Source organism: Oncorhynchus masou, chromosome 17 (genome assembly GCF_036934945.1).
Source record: "Oncorhynchus masou masou isolate Uvic2021 chromosome 17, UVic_Omas_1.1, whole genome shotgun sequence".
Classification (NCBI taxonomy): Eukaryota; Metazoa; Chordata; class Actinopteri; order Salmoniformes; family Salmonidae; genus Oncorhynchus; species Oncorhynchus masou.
In genome coordinates, this window is record NC_088228.1 from 18,216,882 (window position 1) to 18,239,337 (window position 22,456).

The 22,456-nt window shown below is 45.1% G+C and overlaps 1 protein-coding gene across 1 annotated transcript in view; it reads right to left on the bottom strand.

Annotated features, from left to right (window-relative positions):
• Window positions 1–1,866: 1,866 nt before the first annotated feature.
• LOC135558636 (paired box protein Pax-3-like) overlaps window positions 1,867–22,456 on the bottom strand; it is a 45,125-nt gene continuing 24,535 nt past the window's right edge. The window contains exons 8-9 of the mRNA XM_064992585.1: window positions 10,551–10,814; window positions 1,867–4,608 (exon numbers count right to left, since the gene is read on the bottom strand). Of these exons, the coding sequence (XP_064848657.1) occupies window positions 4,591–4,608; window positions 10,551–10,814 (282 nt within the window). The 3' untranslated portion in view covers window positions 1,867–4,590. The remainder of the gene's footprint in view (window positions 4,609–10,550; window positions 10,815–22,456) is intronic.

A 22,456-nucleotide genomic window follows, 5' to 3' on the forward strand; every position in this document is an offset into this window, starting at 1 on the left:
GCTAGCTAGTTTAGCCTAGGGGGATAGCACATAGATGCGAGAAGAAATACAACGTGGCTGCTATAAAAGTGAACTGTGTTTATACGTGATCGGGGATGTATTTATTCTGCCGATTCTGTTGAAAAAAACGTTTCTAAAACAGAATCAAATAGAATGAAACGGGGATAAATATACCTGAATTTGTCACATAGAATCTCTTGTTTGCAACTGTTGGAATAATGATTACACCCTAGATCAGCTCGATGCAGGCAAGAGTGTTCAAGGCACTATTGAATGTGTCACTGTCTGTCCATGTGTCACTGTTTGTCACCTGTGCACCTATGTTGTAAACTTTCATTTATAAGCTAGGTTGTAGCAACCTCATGATGAGTATAGAGAAAATGAGAGTATCGTGTAGTAGTCTAAACCTATCGATGTTACATTGAACTGGGTGAATGGAATATGAATGACAGTCCTCCAATAGGAAATAAGACCATGCTTATGGAGAAAGAAAATTGTCCTCCCTCATCTTAAACGGCTCCGACCGCCACTGGTATGAATTTATACATGGACACACACACACACACACACACACTTACACACACCATATAAAATGAGTGACACTACCAGCTGCAAACACCTGATCCCCAGATTCCCCCCTTCACAAAGAGAAAGAAATAAGGAAAGAAGAAGAGAAGAATGAGAGAGTGATAAAAACACAGATACCCATAACTTGTGAAGTGTCAGACAACTGGCTGAGTGTTTTTCTTTCTGCCGGGGCGCTGGGATCGGAACGTTTAGCCCTCTGAACCCCATGTGTGTCACAAATGGTGCCCTATTCCCTACATAGTGCACTACTATTGACCAGAGCCCTTTGGGCCCTGGTCAAAAGTAGTGCACAATATAGAGAATATAGGGTGCTTTTGGGAAGCAATTCCAGTCTGAACCCCAGAGAGACAGTGACTAATGTCCCAATGTGTCTGTGGTGTTGTGTTTAGATCGTTTACAGGGAGATCTGCTTTAATCATGACGGGTTTGAAGGGTCCCCCGGGGAGCAGGAATTTGTCTGGAAACAGTGTTTATGAAAAAGGATATATTTATGAATGAGTCTTTAAAGTGTTGGGGAGCCGCTGGGCTGCAGCGAGAGAATACATGAGAGGATGAGAGCACCAACGGTACACCGTCAGTCATGGCAAATGCTTGTTCTTAGGAAGACCACAATATGGTTTACTTCCTGAAATGACTGGAACTGAAATTGAATTGACCCCAACCCTGGTGAGTGCATGAGTGTGTGCTTACAGTGATGGGGTTGGTGGATGGCAGATTCTTTCAGTTATTCTCTTGGAAAACAAAACATATCGTATTGCAGGGAAAACATTTAACCTTAAACATGGATCTTTGATTCGAAATTTGAAAAGAAAGAAATATTATCTTTGTTCTAAATTTGGGGTAAAGATGTGTCATTTTCCAGTAAGTCATCCAGTGGATGGTCACTTGGGACATTGCCATCTTGTCTTGTCTGTGTCATTGCTCTTTTGGCTGCCTTTCCCTTTCCCTTTGTTTAATGCAATTACGGTTCTAATTTAGATGTAACTAATGTCCTGAATGAGCTAGTAATCTGCTCTCATCAATTATATTGCCCCAAGTTCAGAACTGGTTCATAACTTATCCTAACTCATAGTTAACTTAAAGCTAACATTCTCCATTTACATTTTTACATTTCAGTAATTTAGCAGACACTCTAATCTAGAGCGATTTACATTACTCTTATGATTAAAGAAAAAAAGTACATGTCAGTACATAATCAAGATTGTAAAGACAGACACACATTGGTTTTAAATCAATTAAAACACTTCAGCCTGTACACATTTTTATTTTTTATTTTATTATAAATAGTAAATAGTGCTGCATTTGACAAGACATATTCCAACAAAAATCATTTTATGCAGTCATAGATGAAAATGATATATGTTTACAAAAGAAACAAGGCAGAAAAATATAGGTGTACAGATGTAGGATCTTAATTTGAGCCAGTTTGATACAGTTGGAAAATACTGCTGCAGCAACTGCAAATGTGAATTATTATGTGGATTATAATGAATAGACATTTATGCAGGGGTTGATTCATTTTTCGTAATGAAAAACAAGTCTGAAGTTTCAAAGTGGAAATTATAAACTTCAGAAGCAATTTCAATTTCCTGTGTTTAAGATCCTAGATCTGCTGCTTAAGATTTACGGGTCAGCCCCACTGAGTATTAAGACCAGGGATACTAACAGAGGTGGACTGAATAAATACTAAATGAACAGGAGTGGTATGTTTCATCAGGTCCAATTAACACTTGACTGGACTATGTGACTGGTAGCCTGGTCCCAGATCTGTATGGGCAGAATCTTAACTTGAGTGTATATAACTCAGATTTATACTCAAATCTCCCATCTGCAAAAATCAAAGTTACCTGTACATGCATGGATCTTGTGTTAGGATTCTTATTGCTTTAAAAGTGATCCGAGCCTTCCAGTCTCCAAAGTGCCCTTTTCAGTGGTGGTATATATTATTATTGTTGTATACATTTTTTTGTCATTGTTGTTCTGAGTGCGCTCCAATCGGTGGTAAATTCTCATCTATGCTTCAGAACCAAAAAGTTGTGCTTCTTGATTTTTGACCAATGACCAGTCTTCAATCAGCATGGGCGCACAAAGGCAGGCGCGTATATCTAGATTAATGACCAGAACACTTGTTTCATATCCTCCAATTCTACGTGGCAAATACAGAGTTGGCCTACGCTTATCATCCATATAAAATACAGTTTAGCAATCTACTACTGACTCATATTTGCCCGAACAATAGGCTAGGTGGAGATTTGATTGGTAATTTCCAAATTTCAGACTAATTTGGGTGGATACTGCTGGCTATATGTCTAAAGATAAGCAGCTGTAACGTCGCACTGCTTTCAATATTATGGAGTGAAGATGTACAATTTTATGGTGAATTTGTTCCAATAGTTGTAACGAAGAACCGGGCTACAGGGCTGACAACAAGCACTTTGCAGGCAGGTTGCCCTCCAAAGCGGCATCATTTTCCATACGATCCTGCAACCTCCTCTACAAGTAGGCCGTTTGACTTGCTCTGGACTCCAGAGAAGTGACATGATATATCCCTGGTACATATTGGCTGCAAACATGAATGACTTTCAGACCCAAATTCAGCTGTAAAGTTTATTTCTCTAGACTTGCGTTTTGAAAATGCGTCACCATTTATGGCTGTAAATGACATGCTACATTTGCGCACATGTGCATGTGCGTGCGCCAGGGTTTACATGTTTTGTAGGCAGACCACTCATTTTTAGGGGTCGCGGGTCAACAAATATGAAAAACCCTGGGATACATGATCGTGGCAACAAATGGAGTTGTTTTGGATTTAGTAACGGTAGGCAACAGTATTTCTTACCATCTTCTATTTTGACTGGAATTGTGTGGGTCATTCATTTTAATAAGTGCAGCATTAATTCCAGTTCAAAATAGTTTAGGAAAATACTTTACTCATCAGATTGTGCTGCTTTCGCCTCTTGCAGCTGCTGCGGGAATTTCTTTGAGGGGGCACCCTATTTTATGTTTGAGCACATGCCCCCGAAAAGGTCTGTGCACTGCCCTGCAAGCAACCCAGCTATCTTTGTTTTTCTCAATACAATATAGATTACAAAAAGAATGTAGAAGGCTAGTTGAGGAGATGTGTCAGTTCATTTCATCTGAGGCACTTCTTTGGGTTGAAGCAGCTTCCATCTACGACTGTATGTCTCTATCTCTCTGTCTCTCTACTATCAACCGAGATGGGTGAAAGACTGAGTCCACTGTCCAGACCTTTACTTTACTTTAACCCTACAGTCATGTTACCAATCAAATTGATGGCGGTTTTTCTTCTCCTGTTAGAACCCATTTCAATTCCCCAAATCATGTGAAAAAATACATATTATCAGTGTACAGTATAAGACATTTCCCTAAGACATTGTGAGTGCCATAAATAAAGCATTGTGGCTGAGTGAGCGGTGTGCCTATTGCAGGTCCATAGATAGATCACCGTTAGCTTCAGGATCGTGCCTTAAAAATGTATTTTCCTCCCATCACATTGGCCTCGAAGGTGCATCCATGGAAGAAAAACAGCTTACAAGTCCTCTCCCACTCTCTCCCACTTATTACAAATCAAAGGCAGAATCTTGACTGAGTGAATTTTGTTTTATTCACCCTTTTTTCATTTATCCTCTGCCTCACCTCCTCTTCTTCTCCTTCTCTCCATTTATTTCTCCATTTATTTTTCTCTTCAAGCATGGAGAGCAAGGCGTGCTTGGTTTTCAGAGCATGACGTGAAGTGCGAGTGGGGCGGGAGCCAGGTAACTGGAGAGGGCTCCCCCTTTGGTTCTGATTATCCCATTGAGACTCCCCCACATCCCCAACCAGGGTACCCCATCCCAAAACAACCCCCCTCCGTCCATTTCTCTGGGTTGTCCCTTCTCCTCAGGGGCTGGGTAGGGAATAGGCAGAGGGGGGGGGGGATTTCTCTGGAGTTGACTGTCAGGTTGGCCAGAGATCTCGTCCACTCCTGGCCATGTTGGGGTTTCAGATAATGAAAGGCACCTGAGAGAGAGAGGGGGGTTAGAACTGTTCTCCATTGGGTTTCATGTCAGTATCTCAAATCAAACTGTATTTGTCACATGCGCCAAATACAAGTGTAGACCTTACTGTGAAATGCTTACTTACAAGCCCTAAAGAAAGAAAATTATACCAAAGTAACACAATAACAAGGCTATATACAGTGGGTACCGGTACCGAGTCGGTGTGTGGAGTTACAGGTTGGAGGTCATTTGTACATGAAGGTAGGGGAGATGTGACTGGATAGATAATAAACAGCAAGTAGCAGCATTGTACAAAACTAATGGGGGGCAGGTAGTCTAGTGGATAGAGCGTTGGGCCGGTAACCAAATGGTTGCTAGATCAAATCCCTGAGCTGACAAGGAAACAATCTGCTGTTCTGCCCCTCAACAAGGCAGTTAACTCACTGTTCCTAGGCAGTCATTGTAAATAGGAATTTGTTCTTAACAGACTTGCCTAGTTAAATAAAGGTTAAAAAGTAATAGTCCGGTGGCCATTAGATGAGTTGTTCAGCAATCTAATGGCTTGGGTGTAGAAGCTGTTAAGGAGCCTTTTGGTCCTCGACTTGGCGCTCCGGTACCGCTTGCCGTGTGGTAGCAGAGAAAACAGTCTATAACTTGGGTGACTGGAGTCTCTAACAATTTTATGGGCTTTCCTCTTACACCATCTATTCCTGGATGGCAGGAAGCTTGGCCCCAGTGATGTACTGGGCCGTATGTACTACCCTCTAACAGTCAGATGCCGAGCAGTTGCCATTACAGGCGATGATGCAACCGGTCAGAATGCTCTTAATGGTGCAGCTGTAGACTCTTTGAGGATCTGGGGACCCATGCCAAATCGTTTCAGTCTCCTGAGGGGGAAAAGGTTTTGTTGGTGGTGTGGACACCAAGGAACTTCAAATTCTCGACCCGCTCCACTACAGCCCCGTTGATGATTTCCTGTAGTCCATGATCAGCTCCTTTGTCTTGCTCACATTTAGGGAGAGGTTGTTGTCCTGGCACCACACTGCCAGTTCTCTAACCTCCTCCCAAAAGGCTGTCTCATCATTGTCGGTGATCAGGCCTTCCACTGTTGTGACGTCAGCAAACTTAATGATGTTGGAGTCGTGTTTAGCCAGTCGTGGGTGAACAGGGAGTACAGGAGGGGACTAAGTACACACTCCTGAGGGGCCCCCGTGTTGAAGATCCTACCCTTACCACCTGGGGGCGGCCCATCAGGAAGTCCAGGATCCAGTTGCAGAGTGAGGTGTTTAGTCCCCGGGTCCTTAGCTTAGTGATGAGCTTTGTTTGCACTATGGTGTTGAACGCTGAGCTGTAGTCAATGAACAGCATTCTCACATAGGTGTTCCTTTTGTCCAGGTGGGAAAGGGCAGTGTGGAGTGCAATTGAGATTGCGTCATCTGTGGATCTGTTGGGGCAGTATGCAAATTGGAGTGGGTCTAGGGTATCTGGGAGGATGCTGTTGATGTGAGCCATGACCAGCCTTTCAAAGCACTTCATGGCTACCGACGTGAGTGCTACCAGACAGTAATCATTTAGGCAGGTTACCTTCGCTTCCTTGGGCACAGGGACTATGGTGGTCTGCTTGAAACATGTAGGTATTACAGACTCGGTCAGGGAGAGGTTGAAAATGTCAGTGAAGACACTTGTTCCACGCATGCCAGTTGGTCCACGCATGCTTTGAGTACACATCCAACTGGCCCTGCGGCTTTTTGAATGTTGACCTGTTTAAAAGGTCTTGCTCACATCGGCTACCGAGACCATTATTACACAGTCATCCAGAACAGCTGTTGCTCTCGTGCATTCTTCAGTGTTGCTTGCCTCGAAGCGAGCATAAAAGCAATTAGCTCTTCTGGTAGGCTCGCGTTACTAGGCAGCTCGCGTCTGGGTTTCCCTTTGTAGTCCGTAATAGTTTTCAAGCCCTGAGAAATCCGACAAGCGTCAGAGCCGGTGTATTAGGATTCAATCTTAATCCTGTATTGACGCTTTGCTTGTTTGATGGTTCATCGGAGGGCATAGCGGGATTTCTTATAGGCGTGTGGATTAGTTTTTGCTTGTAAGCAGGAATCCGGAGGATAATATTATGGTCAGATTTGCCAAATGGAAGGCGGGGGAGAGCTTTGTATGCATCTCTGTTTGTGGAGCAAAGGTGGTCTAGTTTTTTTCCCTCTGGTTGCACATGTGACATGCTGGTAAAAAATTTGGTAAAACTGACTTAAGTTTGCCTGCATTAAAGTCCCCGGCCACTAGGAGCGCCTCTTCTGTGTGAGCATTTATTTGTTTGCTTATGGCCTCATAGAGTTGGTTGAGTGCAGTCTTAGTGCCAGCATCGGTCTATGATGGTAAATAGACAGCTATGAATAATGCAGATGAGATCTCTCTTGGTAGATAGTGTGGTCTACAGCTTATCATAAGGTACTCTACCTCAGGCGAGCAATACCTCGAGACTTCTTTAATATTAGACATCGAGCACTAGCTGTTATTGACAAGAAGCTTACCAGACGTAGCTTCTCTGTTCTGTCGGTGCATTGAAAATCCCTCCAGCTCTATATTATCAGTGTCGTCATTCAGCCACGACTCGGTGAAACATAAGATATTACAGTTCTTAATGTCCCGTTGGTAGGATAATCGAAATCGTAGGTCATCAATTGTATTTTCCAATGATTGCTTGTTAGCAAGTAGAATTGATGGCAGTGGGAGTTTACTCGCTCGCCTACGGATTCTCAAAAGACAGCCCGATCTGCGTCCTCTTTTCCTCCATATTTTCTTCACGCAAATAATGGGAATCTAGGCCTGTTCCCAGGAGAGCAGTATATCTTTCTCGTTGGACTCGTTAAAGGAAGAAGCTTCTTCCAGTTTGTGGTGATTAAACCCAGTTCTGATGTCCAGAAGTTATTTTCGGTCACAAGAAACAGTTGAAGCAACATTATATTCCAAAAAGGTTTTTACAAAGTTACAAACAATGCAAAAAAAACTAACAAAATAGCACAATTGGTTACTGGCATGTGAAACGTTAGCCATCATCTTCGGCGCCACCTCCTGTATCAGGGTAACATCATGTCAGTGTCTACCTCCTGTGTCATGGTAACATCATGTCAGTGTCTACCTCCTGTATCAGGGTAACATCATGTCAGTGTCTACCTCCTGTGTCATGATAACATCATGTCAGTGTCTACCTCCTGTATCAGGGTAACATCATGTCAGTGTCTACCTCCTGTATCAGGGTAACATCATGTCAGTGTCTACCTCCTGTGTCATGGTAACATCATGTCAGTGTCTACCTCCTGTGTCAGGGTAACATCATGTCAGTGTCTACCTCCTGTGTCAGGGTAACATCATGTCAGTGTCTACCTCCTGTGTCATGGTAACATCATGTCAGTGTCTACCTCCTGTGTCATGGTAGCATCATGTCAGTGTCTACCTCCTGTGTCATGGTAACATCATGTCAGTGTCTACCTCCTGTGTCAGGGTAACATCATGTCAGTGTCTACCTCCTGTGTCATGATAACATCATGTCAGTGTCTACCTCCTGTGTCATGATAACATCATGTCAGTGTCTACCTCCTGTGTCAGGGTAACATCATGTCAGTGTCTACCTCCTGTGTCATGGTAACATCATGTCAGTGTCTACCTCCTGTGTCAGGGTAACATCATGTCAGTGTCTACCTCCTGTGTCAGGGTAACATCATGTCAGTGTCTACCTCCTGTGTCATTGTAACATCATGTCAGTGTCTACCTCCTGTGTCATGGTAACATCATGTCAGTGTCTACCTCCTGTGTCATGGTAACATCATGTCAGTGTCTACCTCCTGTGTCATGGTAACATCATGTCAGTGTCTACCTCCTGTGTCATGGTAACATCATGTCAGTGTCTACCTCCTGTATCAGGGTAACATCATGTCAGTGTCTACCTCCTGTATCAGGGTAACATCATGTCAGTGTCTACCTCCTGTGTCAGGGTAACATCATGTCAGTGTCTACCTCCTGTGTCATGGTAACATCATGTCAGTGTCTACCTCCTGTGTCAGGGTAACATCATGTCAGTGTCTACCTCCTGTGTCAGGGTAACATCATGTCAGTGTCTACCTCCTGTGTCATTGTAACATCATGTCAGTGTCTACCTCCTGTGTCATGGTAACATCATGTCAGTGTCTACCTCCTGTATCAGGGTAACATCATGTCAGTGTCTACCTCCTGTGTCAGGGTAACATCATGTCAGTGTCTACCTCCTGTGTCATGGTAACATCATGTCAGTGTCGTCCTCCTGTGTCATGATAACATCATGTCAGTGTCTACCTCCTGTGTCAGGGTAACATCATGTCAGTGTCTACCTCCTGTGTCATGGTAACATCATGTCAGTGTCTACCTCCTGTGTCAGGGTAACATCATGTCAGTGTCTACCTCCTGTGTCATGGTAACATCATGTCAGTGTCTACCTCCTGTGTCAGGGTAACATCATGTCAGTGTCTACCTCCTGTGTCATGGTAACATCATGTCAGTGTCTACCTCCTGTGTCAGGGTAACATCATGCCTGATGGGTGAGAGGGGTAAATAGTGGGTGAAGGTGTTGAAGAGAGCAGTGAGAGGTAGAGAGAATGGAGGATGTAAGGAAGAGGGCGAGAGGGGGTGAGGGAGTTAAAGAGAGGCAGATCTGGCGCTTTCCCCTTTGGCTGGGCTGTACTGTACTGGGGAGAGTTAGAGTTGGCCTGCCTGCCCTGGCCACGTTGGTCCTGGCTGTGGCTCTGCTCCAGTGATCAATAACAACTCAGACTGCATCTGACCTCCACAGGGACACATGTTTCCAATCCCTGCCTGCCAAAGGCCATTTCGCTCCCCGTTAAAAAGACCCCCTCTCAACCCTACCTTCCACCCAACTCTCTCTTACCAACAACCCCCTACCCCTGCCCTCACAAGCTGCTTGCACATGGGTCCCCAGCTTGGACCTCCCCAAATTAATGACATCAAGATGCCGCTACTGACGGGCCAGTCAACATGTGGTATTGTGCCTCACCCGCCCCTCACCCCACCCCACTAACTCTCCCTCCTCCTCCCCCGCCTGTCAAACATGCTTTGGGGAAGCCGCTCCTTTGATTTGGGGAGGTATCTTCGTTACCTAGGGGTCATTACATGGCTAGGTGAACGAGCGGAGGGTTTGATGGTCCAGCTCATCACACAGGTTCGTGAAAGGTCACAGGCTGATGGTTATGGGGGAGAGAGGCCAACCGACATACTTCTGTATCTGGCCATGTAGATATATGGTGTGGGTAAATGCTCACAGGTAATAGTAATGGAAACTGAAGTGCCCCCTCGACTACTAGCCGTGTCTCTGACATATGTGTAATGTCACCGCCTGATTTGTTGGCCTTTGCAATTAACATGGGTTATTATTCTGAAAATCTAAACCTTGAGTATGGTCTCTAATCATGGGAGATTGTAGGGTATGTAGAAATGAATGGAGTTAGTATACCTTTAATGCTAATCTAATGCGTCTTTCATAAAGATATTTTAACAGACAGTATTTTCAGAATGAGTTACAATCAATGCATTCAAACAACAAATGTGTCTAAAATAACCACATACAAATACACACACATAGTAATATATATATATATATATATATATATATATATATATATATTACTAACAGTCCCAGTGCTACAATAAAGCACGTTACTAACAGTCCCAGTGCTACAATAAAACATGTTACTAACAGTCCCAGTGCTACAATAAAACATGTTACTAACAGTCCCAGTGCTACAATAAAGCACGTTACTAACAGTCCCAGTGCTACAATAAAACATGTTACTAACAGTCCCAGTGCTACAATAAAGCACGTTACTAACAGTCCCAGTGCTACAATAAAACATGTTACTAACAGTCCCAATGCTACAATAAACTGTACATAATATTCCTAGTTCAAAAACCCACCTTGCTTTGTCCGTACTGTCCGTACTGGTAGGAGGGGTGGTGTTCCATGGCGTAGGCTGGCGAGCTGTAGGTGGGTGGGCAGTAGGACTGGGAGCTGGGCATGCTGGTCAGGCCTGGCAGACCCTCCAAGCCCCGTTGGGAGCCGTGGCAGCTGGCCGCCATGCCAACCCCGGGCTCAAGCCCTCCAGTCAGGGGAGAGAGGGCAAAGTCACTCTGGTGGCTGGGCTGGTGGGGTACTCCTCCTGGGTTCAACAGCCCCATTACCTGGTGAGAGGAGAGAATGGAATAATGGAGTGAGGTGTGATAGAGTAGAATAGAGTAGCGTAAAGTAGGGTAGAGTACAGTACAGTAGGGTGGTGTAGGGTAGAGTAGGGTAGGGTGAGTAGGGCAGAGTAAGGTAGAGTAGTGTAGAGTAGTGTATGGTAGGGTAGAGTGGGGTAGAGTAGAGTAGGGTGAGTAGCGTAGAGTAGAGTAGGTTAGGGTAGAGTAGTGTCGAGTAGAGTAGGGTAGGGTGAGTAGAGTAGAGTAGAGTAGGGTAAGTAGAGTAGAGTAGAGTAGAGTAGAGTAGAGTAGAGTAGAGTAGAGTAGAGTAGAGTAAAGTAGGGTGAGTAGGGTGGGATAGAGTAGAGAAGGGTAGAGTAGGGTGAGTAGAGTAGGGTAGAGTAGTGTAGTGTAGCGTAGGGTATAGTAGGGCAGTGTAGAGTAGAGTAGGGTAAAGTAGGGTGGGGTAGAGTAGAGAAGGGTAGAGTAGGGTGAGTAGAGTAGGGTAGAGTAGTGTAGCGTAGGGTATAGTAGGGTAGTGTAGAGTAGAGTAGGGTAGGGTAGGGTAGGGTGGGTAGAGTAGAGTAGGGTGAGTAGAGTAGGGTAGAGTAGTGTAGTGTAGTATAGGGTATGGTAGTGTAGTGTAGAGTAGGGTAGGGTGAGTAGAGTAGAGTAGAGTAGGGTAGAGTAGAGTAGAGTAGAGTAGAGTAGAGTAGAGTAGAGTAGAGTGAGTAGAGTAGAGTAGGGTGAGGAGAGTAGAGTAGGGTGAGTAGAGAAGTGTAGGGTGAGTAGAGTAGAGTGAGTAGAGTAGAGTAGGGTAGAGGAGTGTAGTGTAGCGTAGCGTAGGGTATAGTAGGGTATTGTAGAGTAGAGTAGAGTAGGGTGAGTAGAATACGGTGAGTAGAGTAGAGTAGAGTAGAGTAGAGTAGAGTAGAGTAGAGTAGAGTAGAGTAGGGTGAGTAGAGTAGAGTGAGTAGAGTCAGGTAGAGTAGAGTAGAGTAGGGTAAAGTAGGGTGAGTAGAGTAGGGTGGAGTAGTGTAGTGTAGCGTAGCGTAGGGTAGGGTATTGTAGAGTAGGGTAGGGTAAATTAGGGTGAGTAGAGTAGAGTAGAGTAGAGTAGAGTAGAGTAGGGTGAGTAGAGTAGGGTAGAGTATAGTAGAGTAGAGTAGGGTGAGTAGAGTAGAGTAGGGTGAGTAGAGTATAGTAGAGTAGGGTGAGTAGAGTAGAGTAGAGTATGGTGAGTAGAGTATAGTAGAGTAGGGTGAGTAGAGTAGAGTAGGGTGAGTAGAGTATAGTAGAGTAGGGTAGGGTAGGGTGAGTAGAGTAGAGTAGGGTAGAGTAGAGTAGAGTAGTGTAGCGTAGGGTATGGGGTCGTGTAGAGTAGGGTAGGGTGAGTAGAGTAGAGTAGGGTGAGTAGAGTAGAGTATGGTGAGTAGAGTATAGTAGGGTAGAGTAGAGTAGTGTAGCGTAGGGTATGGTAGTGTAGAGTAGGGTAGGGTGAGTAGAGTAGAGTAGAGTAGGGTAGAGTAGAGTAGGGTGTGTAGAGTAGAGTAGGGTGAGTAGAGTATAGTAGAGTAGGGTAGGGTGAGTAGAGTAGAGTAGGGTAGAGTAGAGTAGTGTAGCGTAGGGTATGGTAGTGTAGAGTAGGGTAGGGTGAGTAGAGTAGAGTAGGGTAGAGTAGAGTAGGGTGAGTAGAGTAGAGTAGGGTGAGTTGAGTAGAGTAGGGTAGTGTAGCGTAGGGTATGGTAGTGTAGAGTAGGGTGGGGTGGGGTGGGTAGAGTAGAGTAGAGTAGAGTAGAGTAGGGTGAGTAGAGTAGAGTAGAGTAGAGTAGAGTAGAGTAGAGTAGAGTAGAGTAGAGTAGAGTAGGGTGAGTAGAGTAGGGTAGAGTAGGGTGAGTAGAGTATAGTATAGTAGAGTAGGGTGAGTATAGTAGAGTAGGGTGAGTAGAGTATAGTAGAGTAGGGTGAGTAGAGTAGAGTAGAGTATGGTGAGTAGAGTAGAGTAGAGTAGAGTAGAGTAGAGTAGAGTAGAGTAGAGTAGAGTAGAGTGAGTAGAGTAGAGTAGGGTGAGTAGAGTAGGGTGAGTAGAGTATAGTAGAGTAGGGTAGGGTAGAGTGAGTAGAGTAGAGTAGGGTGAGTACAGTAGGGTAGAGTAGGGTAGGGTGAGTAGAGGATAGTAGAGCAGGGTAGGGTAGGGTGAGTAGAGGATAGTAGAGTAGGGTAGGGTAGGGTGAGTAGAGGATAGTAGAGTAGGGTAGGGTGAGTAGAGGATAGTAGAGTAGGGTAGGGTAGGGTGAGTAGAGGATAGTAGAGTAGGGTAGAGTAGAGTAGGGTGTGTAGAGTAGAGTAGGGTGAGTAGAGTATAGTAGAGTAGGGTAGGGTAGGGTGAGTAGAGTAGAGTAGAGTAGAGTAGTGTAGCGTAGGGTATGGTAGTGTAGAGTAGGGTAGGGTGAGTAGAGTAGAGTAGGGTAGAGTAGAGTAGGGTGAGTAGAGTAGAGTAGGGTGAGTTGAGTAGAGTAGGGTAGTGTAGCGTAGGGTATGGTAGTGTAGAGTAGGGTGGGGTGGGGTGGGTAGAGTAGAGTAGAGTAGAGTAGGGTGAGTAGAGTAGGGTAGAGTAGGGTGAGTAGAGTATAGTATAGTAGAGTAGGGTGAGTATAGTAGAGTAGGGTGAGTAGAGTATAGTAGAGTAGGGTGAGTAGAGTAGAGTAGAGTATGGTGAGTAGAGTATAGTAGAGTAGGGTGAGTAGAGTAGGGTGAGTAGAGTATAGTAGAGTAGGGTAGGGTAGGGTTAAGTAGGGTGAGTAGAGTAGGGTGGAGTAGTGTAGTGTAGCGTAGCGTAGGGTATAGTAGGGTATTGTAGAGTAGGGTAGGGTAAATTAGGGTGAGTAGAGTAGAGTAGAGTAGAGTAGGGTAGAGTAGGGTAGGGTAGAGTAGAGTAGGGTGAGCAGAGTAGAGTAGTGTAGAGTAGTGTAGCGTAGGGTATGGTAGTGTAGAGTAGGGTAGGGTGAGTAGAGTAGAGTAGAGTAGAGTAGAGTAGAGTAGAGTAGAGTAGAGTAGAGTAGAGTAGGGTGAGTAGAGTAGAGTAGAGTAGGGTGAGTAGAGTAGAGTAGGGTGAGTAGAGTATAGTAGAGTAGGGTAGGGTAGGGTGAGTAGAGTAGAGTAGGGTAGAGTAGAGTAGTGTAGCGTAGGGTATGGTAGTGTAGAGTAGGGTAGGGTGAGTAGGGTAGAGTAGAGTAGAGTAGGGTGAGTTGAGTAGAGTAGGGTAGAGTAGTGTAGCATAGGGTATGGTAGTGTAGAGTAGGGTAGGGTGAGTAGAGTAGAGTAGGGTAGAGTAGAGTAGAGTAGAGTAGGGTGAGTAGAGTAGAGTAGGGTGAGTAGAGTAGAGTAGAGTAGGGTGAGTAGAGTATAGTATAGTAGAGTAGGGTGAGTAGAGTAGAGTAGGGTAGAGTAGAGTAGAGTAGAGTAGAGTAGAGTAGAGTAGAGTGAGTAGAGTAGAGTAGGGTGAGTAGAGTAGAGTAGGGTGAGTAGAGTATAGTAGAGTAGGGTAGGGTAGAGTGAGTAGAGTAGAGTAGGGTGAGTACAGTAGGGTAGAGTAGGGTAGGGTGAGTAGAGGATAGTAGAGCAGGGTAGGGTAGGGTGAGTAGAGTATAGTAGAGTAGGGTAGGGTAGGGTGAGTAGAGGATAGTAGAGTAGGGTAGGGTGAGTAGAGGATAGTAGAGTAGGGTAGGGTAGGGTGAGTAGAGGATAGTAGAGTATAGTAGAGTAGAGTAGAGTAGGGTGAGTAGAGGATAGTAGAGTAGGGTAGGGTGAGTAGAGGATAGTAGAGCAGGGTAGGGTAGGGTGAGTAGAGGATAGTAGAGTAGGGTAGGGTGAGTAGAGGATAGTAGGGTAGGGTAGGGTGAGTAGAGGATAGTAGAGTAGGGTAGGGTGAGTAGAGGATAGTAGAGCAGGGTAGGGTAGGGTGAGTAGAGGATAGTAGAGTAGGGTAGGGTAGGGTGAGTAGAGGATAGTAGGGTAGGGTAGGGTGAGTAGAGGATAGTAGAGTAGGGTAGGGTGAGTAGAGGATAGTAGAGTAGGGTAGGGTGAGTAGAGGATAGTAGAGTATAGTAGAGTAGGGTGAGTAGAGGATAGTAGAGCAGGGTAGGGTAGGGTGAGTAGAATGTGGTAGAATATAATTTAAAATAGAATAGAATAAAAATAGAAGTAAATCAAATAATACTTTGTATCATACAGATTATGCATAAATTACAGCCCTTTCATGGCTCAATCCAGTTACAAACGCACACGTAACATGTCACTTCTTTATACACATACTTTTGCATAGATTATGCAAAGATGTAACTAGGACATACAGTATGCGTGAAAGTTGACCTTGAGCACTCATATCACGAGTTAGGGTATATACAGAGTCACACTGTGCAGATTAGAGTTTCTGTGCCAGTGAAGACAAGAGGAGAGTCAGCACTCACCTCCGTCATCATGAAGTGCTTTGAGAGACTAGTCAAGGACCATATCACCTCCACCCTACCTGACACCCTAGACCCACTCCAATTTGCTTACCGCCCAAATAGGTCCACAGACGATGCAATCTCAACCACACTGCACACTGCCCTAACCCATCTGGACAAGAGGAATACCTACGTGAGAATGCTGTTCATCGACTACAGCTCGGCATTCAACACCACAGTACCCTCCAAGCTCGTCTTCAAGCTCGAGACCCTGGGTCTCGACCCGGCCCTGTGCAACTGGGTACTGGACTTCCTGACGGGCCGCCCCCAGGTGTTTAGGGTAGGTAACAACATCTACTCCCCGCTGATCCTCAACACTGGGGCCCCACAAGGGTGCATTCTGAGCCCTCTCCTGTACTCCCTGTTCACCCACGACTGCGCGGCCACGCACGCCTCCAACTCAATCATCAAGTTTGCGGACGACACAACAGTGGTAGGCTTGATTACCAACAACGACGAGACGGCCTGCAGGGAGGAGGTGAGGGCCCTCGGAGTGTGGTGTCAGGAAAATAACCTCAGACTCAACGTCAACAAAACTAAGGAGATGATTGTGGACTTCAGGAAACAGCAGAAGGAACACCCCCCTATCCACATCGATGGAACAGTAGTGGAGAGAGTAGCAAGTTTTAAGTTCCTCGGCATACACATCACAGACAAACTGATTTGGTCCACTCACACAGACAGCATCGTGAAGAAGGCGCAGCAGCGCCTCTTCAACCTCAGGAGGCTGAAGAAATTCGGCTTGTCACCAAAAGCACTCACAAACTTCTACAGATGCACAATCGAGAGCATCCTGGCGGGCTGTATCACCGCCTGGTACGGCAACTGCTCCGCCCTCAACCGTAAGGCTCTCCAGAGGGTAGTGAGGTCTGCACAACGCATCACCGGGGGCAAACTACCTGCCCTCCAGGACACCTACACCACCCGATGTTACAGGAAGGCCATAAAGATCATCAAGGACATCAACCACCCGAGCCACTGCCTGTTCACCCTGCTATCATCCAGAAGGCGAGGTCAGTACAGGTGCATCAAAGCTGGGACCGAGAGACTGAAAAACAGCTTCTATCTCAAGGCCATCAGACTGTTAAACAGCCACCACCACTAACATTGAGTGGCTGCTGCCAACACACTGACACTGACTCAACTCCAGCCACTTTAATAATGGGAATTGATGGGAAATGATGTAAATATATCACTAGCCACTTTAAACAATGCTACCTAATATAATGTTTACATACCCTACATTATTCATCTCATATGCATACGTATATACTGTACTCTATATCATCGACTGCATCCTTATGTAATACATGTATCACTAGCCACTTTAACTATGCCACTTTGTTTACATACTCATCTCATATGTATATACTGTACTCGATACCATCTACTGTATCTTGCCTATGCTGCTCTGTACCATCACTCATTCATATATCCTTATGTACATATTCTTTATCCCCTTACACTGTGTATAAGACAGTAGTTTAGGAATTGTTAGTTAGATTACTTGTTGGTTATTACTGCATTGTCGGAACTAGAAGCACAAGCATTTTGCTACACTCGCATTAACATCTGCTAACCATGTGTATGTGACAAATAAAATTTGATTTGATTTGATTTGAGATGGAGGAAGAACAACAGGAATTTACTACAGCAGGAAAGTTGTGTTATTAAACCCCACTGGGCCTAAAATAAATTCTGTCAGTTCACATCAGAGAAATGTCAGTCTCTTGAAGCGTTAGCTACATTTTCCAGGAATATATTTTTTAAGACATGTTACTGACATTCTTTGAAAGCAGTCCTGTATGTAACACAAGGAAAATTTATAAAAAATATACATACATCCGACTTCCCATAAACAAAGCCATAAATTATATAAAAATCATGCTCTGCTTTTATGAGACTTCATGAGGCAACTGCCACTTTTCAACCTCATATTATTTATTTTATCATCCTCTCTCCTCTCCTCTCATTCTCTCTGCTCTCCTCTCATATCATCCTCTCCCCCCTCTCATCTCCTATCATCCTCTCTCCTTTCCTCTCATCCTCTCTCCTCTCATCCACTCCTCCTCTCTCTTCTCTCTCTTATCATCCTCTCTCCTCTCATCCTCTCTCCTCTCCTATCATCCTCTATCCTCTCCTCTCATATCATCATCCTCTCCTCTCATCATCATCCTCTTCTCTCCTATCATCATCCTCTTCTCTCCTATCATCATCCTCTCCTCTCCTATCATCATCCTCTCCTCTCCTATCATCATCCTCTCCTCTCCTATCATCATCCTCTCCTCTCCTATCATCATCCTCTCCTCTCCTATCATCATCCTCTCCTCTCCTATCATCATCCTCTCCTCCCCTATCATCATCCTCTCATCCTATTCTCTCCTATCATCTTCTCCTCTCCTATCATCCTCTCCTATCATCCTCTCCTATCATCCTCTCCTATCATCCTCTCCTATCATCCTCTCCTCCCCTCGCATCCTCTCCTCCCCTCGCATCCTCTCCTCCCCTCGCATCCTCTCCTCCCCTCGCATCCTCTCCTCCCCTCGCATCCTCTCCTCCCCTCTCATCCTCTCCTCCCCTCGCATCCTCTCCTCCCCTCTCATCCTCTCCTCCCCTCTCATCCTCTCATCCTCTCATCCTCTCTCCTCTCCTATCATCCTCTCCTCTCCTCCTCTCTTATCATCCTTTCTCCTCTCCTCTCCTCTCATCCTCTCTCCTCTCCTATCATCCTCCCTCCTCTCCTCTCATCCTCTCTCCTCTCCTATCATCCTCCCTCCTCTCCTATCATCCTCTCTCCTCTCCTATCATCCTCTCTCCTCCTCTCTCCTCTCCTATCATCCTCTCTCCTCCTCTCTCCTCCTCTCTCCTATCATCCTCTCTCCTCTCCTATCATCCTCCCTCCTCTCCTATCATCCTCTCTCCTCTCCTATCATCCTCTCTCCTCCTCTCTCCTATCATCCTCTCTCCTCTCCTATCATCCTCTCTCCTCCTCTCTCCTCTCATCCTCTCTTCTCTCCTGGTTGCGACCATGAGAGACACTTTATACTGTGTTCACCCAGACACATGGTTCTTGTTACATGGTTTCCTAACTGACGGATGGACAGGGGAGCCTGCGTCGTTTAGGGACCGCACAGTTCCGTTCCTATTCCGTGCTAGCTAGCCTTTTCCCCCACGAATGACTCTGTGCAATTTTTACTGTATCCTATAGAATTGAAAATGTTGTTCATGGAGCCTAATTACTACGTTAAATTTCCAGTAGACCTACCATGAAACATAAAAATGACAAACATATTAAAAGACATTCACAATACAAAACCTATGGTAAATACATTTTTGTCTTCAGTGTGTACTAGATAAAACAGGTGGTGTGTTCAACAGTGTGGTATACTTTTATGAATGACCTTTTGTGTGTTTGGACAGTATAGTAAAGGAGAAAAACAGACGTGAATAACCCATTCCTCTTTCTCTCCCTTTCAACCCACCCCACCCCCACCCCTCTCTCTCTCTCTCTCTCTCTCTCTCTATCTCTCTCTTCTCCCTTCCTCCCTCTCCAGCTTTCTCATTTGATGCCCAAATTCACCGTGTCCTTGTGGGGCCAACAAGGAGAGGCCACAGGGTACGTGGGAAAAAGGAGTATGATTCTTTAACACATTTCCAATAAGCGTGTATGTGGTGTGTGCGTGTGTGTGTGGAACTTTTTGTTTCTGATGTCAAGGGTTAAGAGGTTTCCTTGGTGATACATCGTGAACAGCTGCATGAGAGTTTGCGTGAGAAGAGGTGTCGTCAAAATGAGGGGGAAATAGGTGGAGTGAAAGGGACCTTTAGAGAGATATGAGAGAGAGAAGAGATAGGGGAGAGAGAAGAGAGAGATAGGAGAGAGAGAAGAGATAGGGGTGAGAAAAGAGAGAGATAGAAGAGAGAGAGAAGAGATAGGGGAGAGAGAAAAGAGATAGGGGAGAGAGAAAAGAGATAGGGGAGAGAGAAGAGAGAGATAGAAGAGAGAGAGAAGAGATAGGGGAGAGAGAAGAGATAGGCGAGAGAGAGAAGAGATAGGCGAGAGAGAAGAGATAGGAGGGAGAGAGAAGAGATAGGAGAGAGAGAGAAGAAAGAGATAGGAGGGAGAGAGAAGATATAGGAGAGAGAGAGAAGAGATAGGAGAGAGAGAGAAGAGAGAGATAGGAGAGAGAGAGAAGAGAGAGATAGGTATCTCTTCTCTCTCTCCTATCTCTCTCCTAACACTAGCTCCTAACCCTAATTCTAACCTTAAACCTATACCCCTAGAAATAGCATTTGACCTTGTTGGGACCAACAAAGTGTCCTCAGTTGGTCCCCCAATTATTTTTTACTATTCTTGTGGGGACTTCTGGTCTCCACAAGTATAGTTAAAAACGTCCACACACAAAAGGCCGGACAGCCACACACACACTATCTGTCTAAGGGTATGTAATTTACAGGAGCGCTGTCAGAGGAATCTAACCTAAAGCGTCTGAGGAACATGCTCATGTGTGACTGACTACAAATGGGAAACATATGGAGGTCAACACACCCCATTCATCTCACAGCGTGTGTGTGTGTGTGTGTGTGTGTGTGTGTGTGTGTGTGTGTGTGTGTGTGTGTGAGGGTGAGAAAGTATACAGGAAGGTTTTTTTCTGGAAAGCCAAAATGTGGACATGTTCACACAGCTTTTGGGCTCCTGAGTGGTGCAGCGGTCTAAGGCACTGCATCTCAGTGCAAGAGGTGTCACTACAGTCCCAGGTTCAAATCCAGGCTGTATCACATCCGGCTGTGGTTGGAAGTCCCATAGGGCGGCACACAATTTGGCCGGGGTAGGCCGTCATTGTAAATAATAATTTGTTCTTAAATGACTTGCCTAGTTAAATAAAGGTTACATAAATGAAGATAATACCATATAGATGTGAATTACATGTGGATGTTGTACTGCTGAGTATTTAACACATACAGTGGGGAGAACAAGTATTTTATACACTGCTGAGTTTGCAGGTTTTCCTACTTACAAAGCATGTAGAGGTCTGCAATTTTTATCATAGGTACACTTCAACGGAATCTAAAACAAAAATTCAGAAAATCACATTGTATGATTTTAAGTAATTAATTTGCATTTTACTGCAAGTATTTCATACATCAGAAAAGCAGAACTTAATATTTGGTACAGAAACCTTTGTTTGCAATTACAGAGATCATACATTTCCTGTAGTTCTTGACCAGGTTTGCACACCCTGCAGCAGGGATTTTGGCCCACTCCTCCATACAGACCTTCTCCAGATCCTTCAGGTTTCGGGGCTGTCGCTGGGCAATACTGACTTTCAGCTCCCTCCAAAGATGTTCTATTGGGATCAGGTCTGGAGACTGGCTAGGCCACTCCAGGACCTTGAGATGCTTCTTACGGAGCCACTCCTTAGTTTCACTGGCTGTGTGTTTCGGGTCGTTGTCATGCTGGAAGACCCAGCCACGACCCATCTTCAATGCTCTTACTGAGGGAAGGGGGTTGTTGGCCAAGATCTCGCGATACATGGCCCCATCCATCCTCCCCTCAATACGGTGCAGTTGTCCTGTCCCCTTCGCAGAAAAGCATCCCCAAAGAAGGATGTTTCCACCTCCATGCTTCACGGTTGGGATGGTGTTCTTGGGGTTGTACTCATCCTTCTTCTTCCTCCAAACACGGGGTGTGGAGTTTAGACCAATAGCTATATTTTTGTCTCATCAGACCACATGACCTTCTCCCATTCTTCCTCTGGATCATCCAGATAGTCATTGGCAAACTTCAGACGGGCCTGGACATGCGCTGGCTTGAGCAGGGGGACCTTGCGTGCGCTGCAGGATTTTAATCCATGACAGCGTAGTGTGTTACTAATGGTTTTCTTTGAGACTGTGGTCCCAGCTCTCTTCTGGTCATTGACCAGGTCCTGCTGTGTAGTTCTGGACTGATCCCTCACCTTCCTCATGATCATTGATGCCCCCACGAGGTGAGATCTTGCATGGAGCCCCAGACCAAGGGTGATAGACCGTCAACTTGAACTTCTTCCATTTTCTAATAATTGCGCCAACGGTTGTTGCCTTCTAACCAAGCTGCTTGCCTATTGTCCTGTAGCCCATCCCAGCCTTGTGCAGGTCTACAATTTTATCCCTGATGTCCTTACACAGCTCTCTGGTCTTGGCCATTGTGGAGAGGTTGGAGTCTGTTTGATTGAGTGTGTGGACAGGTGTCTTTTATACAGGTAACGAGTTCAAACAGGTGCAGTTATTACAGGTAATGAGTTGAGAACAGGAGGGCTTCTTAAAGAAAAACTAACAGGTCTGTGAGAGCTGGAATTCTTACTGGTTGGTAGGTGATCAAATACTTATGTCATGCAATAAAATGCTAATTAATTACTTAAAAATCATACAATGTGATTTTCTGGATTTTTGTTTTAGATTCCGTCTCTCACAGTTGAAGTGTACCTATGATAAAAATTGCAGACCTCTACATGCTTTGTAAGTAGGAAAACCTGCTAAATTGGCAGTGTATCAAATACATGTTCTCCCCACTGTATGTCCTCAAAGATGAGATTAGATAAAGCATTAGAGGGAAGATAACTGTGTACAATCCCTTTGATAAGGCAACCTGATCAAAAAAGCCTGTTTGTACGTGTGTCTGAGACTGTATGAACGCACGTATGTGTCTCAGCCAGTCTATGTATTTCTCCAGCTCCTCTGCTCTGTGATTGAAGCTCCGGCGCTGTCTCTGTTTTTCAGTGGTTCCGGGGATTAAGCCTCAACGCTGTGCAAAGCCCGACCGCTCGCTGCGCTGGTGAGAAAGGATTCCACTGGTATGCAACGGATCAGCTCGCCAGACGCCTGAGACCCCATGCGACAGGGATCTAGCCCACATTACACTGGGCTAGAATGGTCATATAGTTCCCTGAGCCTTTATGTTTTATTACCAACCGAAGCACCACCACTCGGGGCACAGGCCAAACTAGTCATAGCATAGGACTAACTCACTGGCGACATATTCATACACTACTGTTAAAACACCATATAAACAAAGTGTAACGTTCACAGAGCTACACCACAGGAACTGATTTTTCACTAACTAAAGCCCCAAATAACTCCCAGTACCACCAAGAAATACCATTC